The 12,533-nt window shown below is 55.0% G+C and overlaps 1 protein-coding gene across 1 annotated transcript; it reads left to right on the top strand.

Moving 5' to 3' along the window:
• Positions 1–2,709: 2,709 nt before the first annotated feature.
• DLK2 (delta like non-canonical Notch ligand 2) lies at positions 2,710–12,175 on the top strand. Its single transcript, XM_027734931.2, has 6 exons — positions 2,710–2,775; positions 4,895–4,996; positions 6,565–6,628; positions 8,493–8,623; positions 9,231–9,375; positions 9,911–12,175. The coding sequence occupies exons 2-6, from the start codon at positions 4,924–4,926 to the stop codon at positions 10,686–10,688; spliced, it is 1,191 nt and encodes a 396-aa protein (XP_027590732.1). The 5' UTR covers positions 2,710–2,775; positions 4,895–4,923; the 3' UTR covers positions 10,689–12,175.
• The last annotated feature ends 358 nt before the right edge of the window (positions 12,176–12,533 follow it).

The following is a 12,533-nucleotide window of genomic DNA, read 5'->3' as shown; positions in this document are numbered from 1 at the left end:
GAGATGCCTCTAGGGATGGCATGGCAGGGATCAGAGCCCAGTAGAGCAGGGTCTAAGCCAAGCACAGAGCCAAGCCCTCCTCAACACCCATTTCTTGGATCTGCAAATAGAGCTGCTCTGCTTGAATCATATTGGGCATCCAGGGACTGACAGAGCAAGCCTGAGACTCGGGATTGTGCCTGGGAATGGGACAGGAGCCCTTCAGTGTGGAGGAAGGAGTGCACCTAAGTTCCACATTTCTTGGGGTTTCTTTTTGGTCCCTTCTCCCTTCTCTGTACTCACTTTTTTTACTCCCCTCCATCCCTGCTTGGTTCTTTCTGTGATACTCACATGCAAACCCCAAACCCCCTGTCTTCAGACATGCCCATATCCCCTCTTCTGAAATCCCACTCTGGTTTCTCTTCTTTGTTCCCCTTCCTCGATATTCAGATCTTCAGCAACCAGCTTTAACTCCTCAGCCTGGCCGGCCCTCGCTCCATGCCATGGCTCTCACCTCCAAGAGGAGCAGCACAGGAAGAGCCACATGTCCCATTCCACTGACTGTAACCTTAACCCCATGTCCCTCTGCTGCAGCGTTCATGCTGTGGACACAGATACTTATGGATATCAAAATATGCAGGGACTCCTCTGCAAGTGCCCTCCTATCTGCCCATTCAAATGCACACACAGAGTCCAGAGGGTTTTTTAGGCACATTTAACCAAGTGAGGTTTAAGAGCACCCAGGCATGGCTGCGCAATGACACTGCCATGCAGCTTGGTCAGGACCGGAGCAGATTCCAGTAGAGGAGTGCAGTAGCAGGTGGGGATGTTGCAGGAGGTGGTGTCATATCTGAGGCAGTCAGTGTAGGTAGTAGAATTTCAAGGAGGAGATGAGGATGAGGCTGAACATCCTACACTCAGCACTGGAGGTGTCACCAGTAAAACCTTGGCCTCTAACCATGACTGGCAAAGAGTGCAAGGTAGGGTGCTGTGGGGGTCAGAGGATAAAGGTGGATTCTCCCAGGTCCTAGAACTGCAGTGACTGAAGCAGAGGCTGCCTAGTTTTAAACCAAGTACGAGGAGCTGTGCTTCACCCTCAGCCTCACCCTCTCCTTTTTGCTGTATGGTAGAAATCAGGGCTCCAAAGCAGGCTGAGCTGGCTGTGAAGGATCTGGGGCTGAGAATAAATGGAGAACCACAGAAAGCATCTTAGAACAGAGCTGGTGCACACCTAGCTCATAAATACCCGAATAGCTGATGGAGCAGCCTGAGCAGCAGGAGGTTTGGACCTCTCTGTCTGTCCCTCAGGGAACAGTTAGGTGGGGTGATGGAGACAAGAGGAGGCAGCAGGGGAAAGGAACAGTGCTCCTGGCCAACAGGAGAGCAGGAAAGAGGCAGGAGGAAGGCGGCTCCTGTGGGCAGGGTGGTAGGCCCCCATTTTATCGCTCAGTCATGTTATGTCGTCCCGACTTGCCGAGGATGGAGCAAGCAGGGGTCTACAAAGACAGCAGAGAGCTGGGCTTTGATGGGGCTGCTGGCTCTTGGGCTCTCTCAAGGTCTTGGGGCCTGCAGGGTGCGTAGTGCTGATGGGACTGTCCAGAACTGCAGAGGGCCAGAGGGGTGGGGTGTGGAGAAGGTGAGAGCAGGTATGGGTTGTGCTTTGTTTAGTGAGATGAGAAGAAATGTGGAAACATCCACTAAGCGCCTGTAGGACATAGTTCTTCTTCCTTCTTGGTGGAAAACAGCAAACCTCGTGGGGTGCAGGGGTAGAAAAGAGCTGGATGAGATGAACTTGTGATATAATTAAGGATTGCTAGGACCTTTGAAGGTGACAGATACGATCTTGTCAAGCAGCAGAAAGGCCATGCAAGGTGAGGAGGAGAATGGGCAGCTGTTCCTTCTGAAGATGTGGCAGCCCAGACCCTCTCCCAGGGTTGTCTTATTGTTCACCGAGGTGCTGGTGTCCACAGCCTGTGAGCAGCAGCGAGAGAAGTTCTGAGGACCACAGCTTTGCTGGTTGGCTTCTTTCTTGTGGGGCAACCACTCCACGTTTCACCTTTACTTTAAGGATGGGGCTTCTTAACCATACAGTTTGCCAGTGGAGGTGTGTTAGTGGCCCCGAAGACATTAGGGAGAGGTTGCAGGAGGCATTTTTGCTTATTATTATTTTTTCAGATAATCTGAGCGAAATGAAGGCTCAGATCATCGCGCACCTATTTCTGAGAGGTGGAGTGCCCCGCGGGAGGCCGGCCGCAGCAGGACCGAGCTCTACCCAAGCCAGAGGGGCGAGCGCTGCAGCCCCCCCAAGCCCAGGGCAGGGGTCTCCCCAGCAAGGCCGCGTCCCGGGGAAGGGGGGGGGGGGGCAGCAGCCCGGGACACCCCTCCATCCTCTGCGGGTCCTTCCTGGGGGACGGTACCGGTGAGCCCTCGCAGGCGCAGCCCCCCGGGTGGTGGGGGGCGGGCGGGCCGTGCTGCGACCCCCCCTCGCCCCCGGCGGCGGGAGCAGGGCAGGGGTGAGCGGGCAGGGCGGGCCGGGTCGGGGGCTGCCTGCGGTTTGGGGCGGCGGGAGGCGGGATGTCCCGGGGAGGGAGCGGGGATGTGCAGGCACACGCAGCCGCTGGCAAGCGGCCGGGGCTGCTCGGCGGCGGCGGCGGCGGCGGGCGGAGCGGCGCGGCACACGCGGCGGCAGCTCCCTCCGCAGCCCCGCGCTCCCCAGCCCCGCCGCCGCCGCACCGGGCATGGCCGCCCCCCGCCGCCGCGCCCCGCGATAGCCCCACGACCCGCCGCGTCGCCGAGGTGAGAGCAGGGGGACCGGCGGGGGGCCGGCGCTGCAGGGACCCGCAGCCCCCCGAGCCGGCCCCCCTTTCTCCGCCGCCGCCCCGGCCGCAGGGGGACCGGCGGGGCTCCGTGTAGCCTCCCCTCCGGGGACGGCCGTGGGGTGGGGTGGAGGGAAGGGCACCCCCGCGGCCGTGCCCCTGAAGGGGGCACCGGGGCTTGGAGTGGTCCCAAAGCCGCGGGATGAGGGGGAAGGGGGAAGGGGGGGCAGGAGCGGCGAGCCGCAGCGGCGCGGCATCCTCCGGGTTCCCACCCCTGCCCCCGGACACCCAGTCCGGAGTGGTCCCGACAGCCCTCAGACTAGAGACAAGGTCTGATAGCCCCCGTCCTGGGGCTGTCCCTGGTAGCCCCCAACCGTACAGAGGTCCCTAATACCCCCGAGGGGGAGGTTAATAGACCCCAGAGGCGTCCTCGCAGCCCCTGGAGTGGTGGTAGCCCCCAACTCGGCCAGGCGCAGGCGGAGAAGTGGGACAGGGGGAGCTCCCTTGCCCGTGTCCCTGCGACCCAAAGCCAGGCCTGCCCGGTGGGAGCTGCTCACACCTCTCTTGGGCACCAGCTGCCCCCCAGGATGCCGGGGTCCGGGGCAGCTCCGAAGGGGAGATGGGGTGGCTATGTCAGGATGTCTGAGAGGCTGTGCCTCGAGTGGGGAGCCGTGGGGGAAGCTGCCTTTGCAATGACATGTGGTCGGAGGCTATGCTCCTCACAGTCCTGAAGGAACATGATACTGGTTTCAACCCTAAATTATTTTATAAGTTTCATAGGAATTGCTTCACCCTTCCCTGAAATGCAGCAGCTGTTTGCCACTGCCCAGTGTTTAGGGGCAGGAGGCAAAGGAGGGTCCTGCAAGCATGGTGACAAGGGAACTGTGGATTCCACAGTGATCTGTGCTGGGATTTGGCTGGGGCAGTGACAATAACATTCTGCAGCCCCTCTGAAAATGCTGCATCTTTCATAGGTGATGGTTTGTTTGCTGGAGAGATGCTTAGAGCAACATCCTTGCTTTTGAGAGCTATGGTTTAGACAGGTGAAGCTCTTAGCAGGGACCCCAAAACCTCTTCCTGCAATGCATGTATATGTATAGGTGGGTGGGAGGACTTCTGTCCCCGTCTGAGAAGTCTTTCATGCAACTATGGACCCAGAACAACCTTCCAACCTAAAGAGCCAAGCTGAAAGTGGAATGGCCCCCGTTCATCACACCCACGCAGCTGGATAGAGTCTGCTTCATACCTTCACCATTCTCCTAGCAGAACTGTTTAACCCCTCCCATCTCATTACAGTAATATATTTATGATATCACCCTCGAATTTCCTGCCCTTAACAACTCCAGAAGGCTGGGAGGGAATGAAGCATTTTTGGAAAGTATTTAATGTTACTTTGAGAGGGCAGGAGGCAGCCGGAAAATAGATGGGTGCAGGAACCTTGGGCTGACGGGGGCTCTCTGCAGGACAGCTGAGGAAAAGGACTACACCTAGTGAGAGGTGCGTGTTTGCCTTTCCTCTCTGGGGCTGCAGCCCAGTTCTAGTGCCTGTCACTTCACTCTCTTGCTTGGACAATGGAGGAGGGCTGCCTGCTCATCTGCTAGATCTTACTCGACTGCCTGCTCTCCTGCAGGGTTCAAAAAGCAGCCTAGGTGCTGTAAAAAAAGACTCAGCCCATCTATTCATTCAAAAATGCATAGGAGGGACCTCATTTAACGTGAAGCTGGAGCCTCCCAGATCTAAGGAGGGAAGATGAAGGTCTCCACAGCTGGGCTGGTATTTCTGGAGGTTTCTGCTCGCTTGACAGCAGCTAGCAGGGGCAGGTGCTCCAAGATGTAGTGTAACAGCTTGAGCTACTACATACTCAAGATTGAATGTGCACACTCAGTTCTCCTGTACATACATTTTTAAAGGCTTTTTGATTCTTGGTGCTCCAACACTGCCTTAGAGGAAGGAGTCTAGAAGGACAGAGAGGAGTGTGGTGACAAGTCTGTACAAAACTGTATGTTTCAACTCAAAACTCCCAGGTAGCAGATAGGAAGGGATGTGTGAAGTGAAGCCGTGGTGCGAGCCAAGGGGTTTTGCTCTTTTTCTCTCTGTAGGTGTTCATCTCGGTGGGGCCACACTGACCATGCTGAGGAGCTTCTGTCTCCAGCTCATGTCCTTGATTTGGATCCTCTTGGCCCATCACCAGCTTGTGCAAGGTGAGTCTCTGTAGAAATGCATCGTTCTCTTTTATATGCATCTTTCCAAACCTGCCCTTGGCATCACTGAAGTCTCCTCAGTTTTCCATGCAAAATAGAACTGGCTTGACCTGTAAGAGTGGAAAATGCTGCTCAGTCATCGATCACCTGGGGGGTGACTGGTGGCAACTTTAGAGACCCTTGCTCTGGTGACCACAGGGGTGGCAGTGCCTGAGCAGACTGGCAGTGAGAGGTCCTGCTGCTCTGTCTCAGTGTGAATGGGTTCCTGAACTGATGAGCCTGTTTGAGGAGGCAGGGCAAGGGGAAAGAAGGTCCCAAAACTGAACAGCTAATCCTGGATCCAGTGAGACAAAATTCCTTCCCAAAGATTAGTTTACTGTCCCCCTGCCAGGAGAAATGATTACAAATACAAAAGGTGATGATACCCAGGCTTGGGGCTGAGCAGTCCCAGGATGCTGCTCCAGCTCCACAGTGGCTCGTTTTGTGAGGCTCTTGTCCTGAGCAGTGGGACCTGCTGCCTCACTGTAGCAAAATCACATGCATGGAAGATTTCTTTTCCCGCTTGCTTTCCTAGGCAGCACAAAATGCTGCTTGGGGAAAGCCTGAGCACTGCTCTTGGCACGGGGGCTTTAACCTATCTCAGTCCAGGATGGAGGAGCTCAGTCAGGTAAGAGTGTTCATCTCTTGGGCCTGGCCTGGGATTGCACTGGGCTTCTGGAGAAACTTCCTGCTTTCTGATATTTGCTCTAGTTCTACTGCTCATGGAGCTAAAGTGAACCAGCTCCCAGGTGGAGCCAAAATGCAAGCAAGTGATGGGGGAGAGGGGAAGGTGGAGATGAAAGGGGACACCTGGCTGGAGAAAGCAGGCCAGCACCAAGCAGAGGACGAGAAGTGGCACGGCTAGGCCATGGCTCAGTTACAGCCTCTGAGGCCTTTAAATAAATAAACAGAACTGGATACCTGGCCCCATGTGATGCCCAGTCCTGCCTCCCCATGCTGGAAGGGGAGTGCTGGCAGCTGGGTCCTGGGGGAGGGCAGGAGCCCCAGACAGACTGTTTTGTGTCAGTAGCTGCCCCTGTGGATGGCAACATCCTGCAAGATAAAGAGGAACCATTCTTTCCATTTCCATCCTCAGTCCCTTTGTGCCCCTTCCACTACCTGGCCCTGAGCTTTCCCACCATACTTCTTCAAGACACTGGGACCAAGGTCCCAGGTGGGTAAGTCCCTATTACACAGGTTGCCTTAATGCACTGGCAACCCCAGGTCTTGCCCAGAAGGGCTCAAAATGTAAGGGAAGGAGCAGAGGGAGGGTGGGGAAGATGACCAGAGAATGAGTAGTTTTGAAAGCAATAAAGGTAGTATTATCACTGCTTGGGTTAATGTGAAATCCTCATCTCCTGTGTGGCATCCAGTCATTGAAAGGAAGGTCCTCCACCTCATGGCTCTGGGGAAGGGTAGGCTGAGCGCTTAGGAAGGAAAAAAGAAGCTGTGGGCCAGCAGGGCCACGGGCAGATCTGGAGTTATCTATAGTCTCTGCTTAACCCAGCTCCACGTTACCTGCTTTGTAGGTGATGACTGCAGTGAGCGCTGTAATCTCGCCCATGGCTGCTGTGACCAGGATGGGAAGTGCAGGTATGGCTTGTCTTTGGCTCTCTGCTGCTTCTGACTGTAACTGCTCTCCCTCCCCTCTTGCTGTGTCTCTTGTGCCTGCCCTGAGCTGAAGCGCCTCCTCCTCCACTCACCCACACCTGGAATCGATGACTCTGCACTCTTCTTATCTGACACCCTCTGGAGTGGGAGATTTTGATCCCTCAGCCACTTCCTGGTGCCCTCCAGCCTTTGCTCCAGTGCTCCCAGAGTCACCACCTCCACATGCTGACCAGTGTTGTTCTGCTGAGCCCTTTTTGTCTAGATGGGAGCCTAGGACAGCCCGGCTGTGCCTGGGGGATTGGAGGCAGCCTTCAGGCTCAGAGGTAATGGGGAAAGCCATCAGGCAGCTGAGCAGGCATGGGAGTTGGCCAGCTTGCATGGCCTCCTCATTGGCTGAGGTAGAGATGCTCTCCCTGGGGGCATGGAAGAGAAGAGCTGCCAGCATGCACATAACTGAGGGCATCAGGGGTCCCCCCTCAGCAGGCTGGGCTATGGTGAGGATCTCTGGATGTTTTCATGACAGGCTTACTAGCAAGCTGGGGGCTACTGCAGCAGAAGTGCATTTGTGATCCCTGGCATGTCAGCTTGAGCTGGTGCCCATATTCCACAGGATCAAGGCTCAGGGAGACTTGACTGTTTACCTTGCCCCCTCCCTGGTACTTTTTAAGTTGGCCATCTGCCTTTCAGAGAAGGGGAAGAGTTGATGATACCTGCTCCCTTGCAGGTACTGGGGGATAGGGGTGTCCACAGCCTTCTGTAAACTCAGGGCTGTCCAGGTATGAATGCATCTCCCCAGACTCTATCAGGCACATGGTATCACCTCCATTTCCATCAAAAAACCCTCTAATTAACATATATATTTATTTTTTAACCATTTTCCTCATTCCCCATCTATTTGGGACAACATGCAATGACAACAGGCAGCCCAGGTGTGAAAGTGCAGCCTTGGGCCAGCCCAACAAAGCTGCAGTCATCACACATTGCACTGAAATGAGCCACAGCCATGAAAATGAATCCCCTTCCTTACTCTAGAAACTGTGTTGTTTTTGTTAGGTTTAATTTCATGCTGGTTTGAGTATAGCTTTTGTTGTGGCTTGGTGCTACCTCCACTCAGCTTTAATCTTGTTATCACTTGCTTTCCCCCTCAGAGCTGGCAGGTCTGAGGGATGCCTGCCACTCGAGCTAAGTAAAGCTTGGCTTTACTTAGCCACTGCCACTGCCCTACTCTTCTGGGACCAGAAGGCTCATTGTGTGCTGCAGGTTTTACCACTGTAGTGCCCTTGTGAGTGACTAATAAGTCTATTCTGTTCAACAGCCATGGCAAGCAAGGTTTCAGAGCTGGATTACCGTGCACTTCAGACAAAAAATGACACACATTATAATTCAAAGGGGTGCAGTGAAACACGTGGACCTCAGGGGCCTCTTGTTGCTTTCCCTCAGGGAGTTCAGGGTTAGGGATGGGCTTTTCTCTGCCTGTCAGACTGGCTGTGCGATGAGGGAGGTGCAGGAATTGCCAAGCTGATGCAGTGGTGTATACGGAGTGGCTGGCTGAAGGAAAGCAGAGAGATGTGGGCACTAAAAGTGAAGCTGCTGAGCTCTGTTTCTGGACCCCACCCTCCCTGGCTGCAGAGGGTGAGTCTGCCCCTGCTCTATCTATTTGCTTCCTTGGACAGATGAGGTGCCAGTGCTGACCTCCCCCAGAGGAGAGAGCCAGCAGGTCCATGGGGGGCTTTGGGAGAGTTTCTGAGTGCTGCTGTATCTGCAGTAACCCTTCATGACACACAGCCAGCTTTTCCACAGCCCTTGATTGGGTCTTATTGTGCTGCTATGCGCTGTCCTCCCACAGGTGTGATCCAGGCTGGGAAGGCGAGTACTGCGAGGAGTGCGTGCGTATGCCGGGGTGTCTCCACGGGACGTGCCACCAGCCTTGGCAGTGCATCTGTCACACTGGCTGGGCCGGCAAGTTCTGTGACAAAGGTGAGTCATGGGCTGGACATCCCAGCCTCCGGTGCTGAGGGCAGAAGCTCAGCACACCCTCCATGGATATGTGAGCCAGCACAGCCAACATAGTCAGAAGCCACCTGGGTGATGCCTCTTGGGCTGCCTGGGAGATAGGATGTTGCCTGGCTGCCATAGGTGGAACCATTCCCTTCCAAAAGAGGGAAGGCTCCAGGCACCTGCTCCCTGGCTGCATGGCAAGAGCTAGCATGACACTGGCCAGCCTCAGGAGATGGAGCAGGTGAACTCATTCCGTTTCTCATGGTGTGTCAGGACTCAGAGCAGCATCCCCTGCCTCCCCCAGGGCTTCCTGCCTTCAGCAGGTAGCTGATGGACTCCTCTTCTCTGACCTCAGAGACTCCTTTGTAGCATGGGGTCTCCACTGGCCAGAGAGATGGCATGCAAAGCATCTTCCACAACCACATAGGCACTGCACTTCTGTTGCTGCAGGTGCCCATTGGCGGGGAGGAGGGAGAAGCTCCTGTCATTTCTCCATCCCCACTGGGTTTGATGGGTTGTGTTTGCACTAAATTGGCCACATCAACCTTCTTTTCTGCCTAATTCCCACCTTTTTCTTTCTCCTCAGACATACACATCTGCGAACACCAGTCCCCATGCCAGAACGGGGCTCAGTGCATCTATGATCGAGATGGGGAATATTCCTGCTTGTGTCCAGAAGGTTTCCATGGAAAGGATTGTGAGATGAAGACAGGGCCTTGTGAGAAGGCAGGGTGAGACACTGCAGTGTTAACTACAGCCAGCATTGACTTTGGGTCACACGCTGCCAAGTGGAGGCCCAGCTTGGCTCATTATCTGTGGATTTCCATGCACTAGTGGAGTTAAGCCAAAATCATCTTTGGCTTTGGTTTAGCAGTGTGCACTGCATCGTCCTGCTGGGGCAACGTCTTTGTTGCAATCTGAGCAGATTGCTGTCCCTCACTGCTGTAGGTGTGATGAGCTGACACTTGTCATGCCTTTGGGGAGCATCAGGAGGGCATGTTTCCTCATCAGATCATTTGGCTGAAGACCTTCCCCAGTGGGTGGTGGACCCATGCAAGGTCACAGCCTTTGAGGAGGTTCCACAGCCTCTCACTCAAGGAGACAGAATTTCCCACCCCGTCTTCTCCTTGAGATAGCTGCCCCCATGGAGAGAGCTGGTGCTGGACACACTTGCCATGCAAGCGGCTCTGTGTGTTTACCTCCCTGGGGTGAGGGAAGTTGCTTGCTCTCCAGGGCCATGACCTCATCCTTGCTCTCTCCACACAGGTCTCCGTGCAAGAATGGTGGGCAATGTCAAGACGAAAACGGCTTCGCCAGCAACTTCACCTGCCGGTGTCTCGCTGGCTTTGTGGGGGCTCTCTGTGAGCATGACGTGGACGACTGCCTGATGCGCCCCTGTGCCAACGGTGCCACCTGCCACGACGGCATCAACCGCTTCTCCTGCCAATGCCAGGTGGGCTTTGAAGGGCGTTTCTGCACAATCAACATCAATGACTGTGCCAGCCAGCCGTGCAAAAATGGAGCAAAGTGCTATGACCGCATCAATGACTATGACTGCTTGTGTCCTGACCGTTTCACTGGCAAAACCTGTGAGATCTCCGTCCCAGAGCCCACCTGGTCTCCACCCTACCACCCTGCAAACCGCGAGAATGGCGGGGCTGTGGAAAGCACCACCAGTGAGATGCCGGGCGTGACGCAGCCAGAGCCTGTCAGGACTGCGGTCACGGGGCGGCGCGTGGCCAACCACAGTGAGAAAGAGCTGGGGGGAGGGTTGTTGAAAATCTCTGTGAAGGAGGTGGTGACCCAAAGAGACTCTGGGCTGAGCGAAGCCCAGCTGGTGACAGTGCTGGTGTTTGGGGTGCTGACAGCAGTGCTGGTCCTCATCACTGTCCTGCTAATGCTGAGGAACTGGCAGAGGGGCCGTCAGAGGTCGAACTGGTGCCAAAGCCCTTCTCAGGCTGCAAGGAAGCTCCAAGACCAGGAGTGTCAGGTGGGCATGCTCAACACCATCTTGATCGAGCCAAGGAAGACGACAGAGCTGTGAGCTGCGAGCTGCGAGGACTCTGAGCCAGGCCCTGGCAGGTCATCATGCTGGCAAACCCCTCAAACTGCATCCTGGGGAGCCGCACTGTCACCAACCGGGCAGCGGGGAAAGGCTTCCAGGGCAGCGAACACATCAACAAAACCCTGGGTGTTGAGCACTGGTGTGATGACCCTGCTTGGGTATGAGCTGTCTCCTGCCAGGCTGTCTCAGCTGGCACCCACGGGCACCTGAATGGGCTGTGTTGGGCCAGCCCTGCAAGGGAGCAGTGGTGTGCTGCTCAAGGCAGCCCATGTCATGCAGCGCCAGTATCATCTGACAGGAGCCCTCAGAAACAGGACAGGTAGTGCTGAGGAAGGCACAGCCCTCTTGCAAGCTGAAATACTGCCAGGCCCCTTGTAACTCCTCTCTGTGACTACTAGGAGGGGTTTGTCCTCATTTCTGATGGTGTTGGGATATTTCTTCTGGGGCCTTTGGGATGGTTGCCTCCCTGCCCCAGTACTGGATGGGGTAGTTCCTGGCTGTTTCTTGAGGCTGTCATTTCAGATGCCATGTCCCTAGGGAGCAAGCAGATACCCTTGCTCCCTGGTCTTGTGGTTCTGAGCCAGTTCAAAGAGACTCTGAAGACCATCTAAGGTCTCCTCATGCCCTTCTTCTGCCCTGGGTGATGCCCCCTCCTCTTACTGTCAGACTTGGGGTTACAAACATGTTTTGTACTTTCCTCCTGACGATCCAGGGGTCTTTTTGACCGACTTACCAAGCCGTCCTTTCTGGTCTGGCCACAGACGACCAAGCTCCTTCACCTCTGCAGTGTGCACTTCTGCCTCACTATTTGCTCCCCTTTGGGGTCCTCTGGGCCTGAACTGGTCCTTCTCATATGTCCTCATAGGTGAAACTGGAGATGGACAAGGCTGGAGCTGTGCTGTAGCTGGTTCAGGAGCAATACAAGATCCAGGTCCTCCTTTCTTCTCCCATTCACTCTGAGGCAGGCAGCTGGCACCAACCTCAAATCAGCCATTGTAGCGTTTCTTGATACAACAAAGGCTAAGCTCCTCACAGTGGATGTGAGGACAGGCTACCAAGCCTGGGGTGACCATAGGAAGCAGCCACGATACTGCCTTCTCTACCATTGCTAAAGCACGGCTAAGAGGCAATAGATTGGTCATGTCACTTAGCCTTTGTACTAGGTCTGTTCCTGCCTGTGCTGGTCTGGTGTTCAGCAATCAGTGTCTCTGCCAGGGGCTTCTGTGTCACCTCATGGGCACAGAGGGCTAAGCAGTGGGGTAAAAACCCCCACAACCCAAACCCTACTACTGGCTTGTAGGGTTGCAGAGCTGGGTTCCACATGGTGTAAAGAGAGCTGAGAAGTGAGCACTCAGGCAGGAGGGAGATTGGGAGAGGGGACTGGAGCTTCAGCAGAAAGATTATTTTTTTAATACATGGATGGATGATGTACCTTTATCAAATAAAACAAGCCCAGAAACAGTGTATCAGAGAATCATAGAATAATTTCAGTTGCAAAAGGCCTCTGGACACCAACCTCCTGCTCTCAGAGATCCAAGTGGATCAGGTTGCTGAGCTACTTGTTCTTGATGAGTATCTCCATCACTTCCCTCAAGAATGCAAACCCAGATTGTGGCTGCAGGGGTGGAGATGGCTCCTGCAGCCTCAGGGAAAGGAATGGCACCTAACTCAGGACAGCATAGCAAAGGTGTGTACAGCCTAGACATTGCCATGAGAGTGTTGGGAAGAAGGGGAAAACCTAAGACTGAGTCCAAGGGTGCTAATGGGAAGAGTAAGATCTAAAACTGAAAACAGCTGTGGGTTTGTGCAGCTGAGAGCAGGGCA

The sequence above is a fragment of the Pipra filicauda genome, unplaced genomic scaffold (assembly GCF_003945595.2).
Source record: "Pipra filicauda isolate LSUMZ 115617 unplaced genomic scaffold, ASM394559v2 scaffold72_size3293161_pilon, whole genome shotgun sequence".
NCBI classification, from domain to species: Eukaryota; Metazoa; Chordata; class Aves; order Passeriformes; family Pipridae; genus Pipra; species Pipra filicauda.
This window is presented reverse-complemented; position numbering and strand designations above follow the sequence as displayed.

What these genes read in the sequence shown, in the direction of transcription:
- DLK2 (XM_027734931.2), top strand. Translation starts at nt 4,924, where the DNA reads ATGCTGAGGAGCTTCTGTCTCCAGCTCATGTCCTTGATTTGGATCCTC. An exon ending in CGGCAAGTTCTGTGACAAAG is followed by an intron (nt 8,624 to 9,230) that starts GTGAGTCATGGG and finishes CTTTCTCCTCAG; the next exon opens with ACATACACATCTGCGAACAC. An exon ending in GGGCCTTGTGAGAAGGCAGG is followed by an intron (nt 9,376 to 9,910) that starts GTGAGACACTGC and finishes CTCTCCACACAG; the next exon opens with GTCTCCGTGCAAGAATGGTG.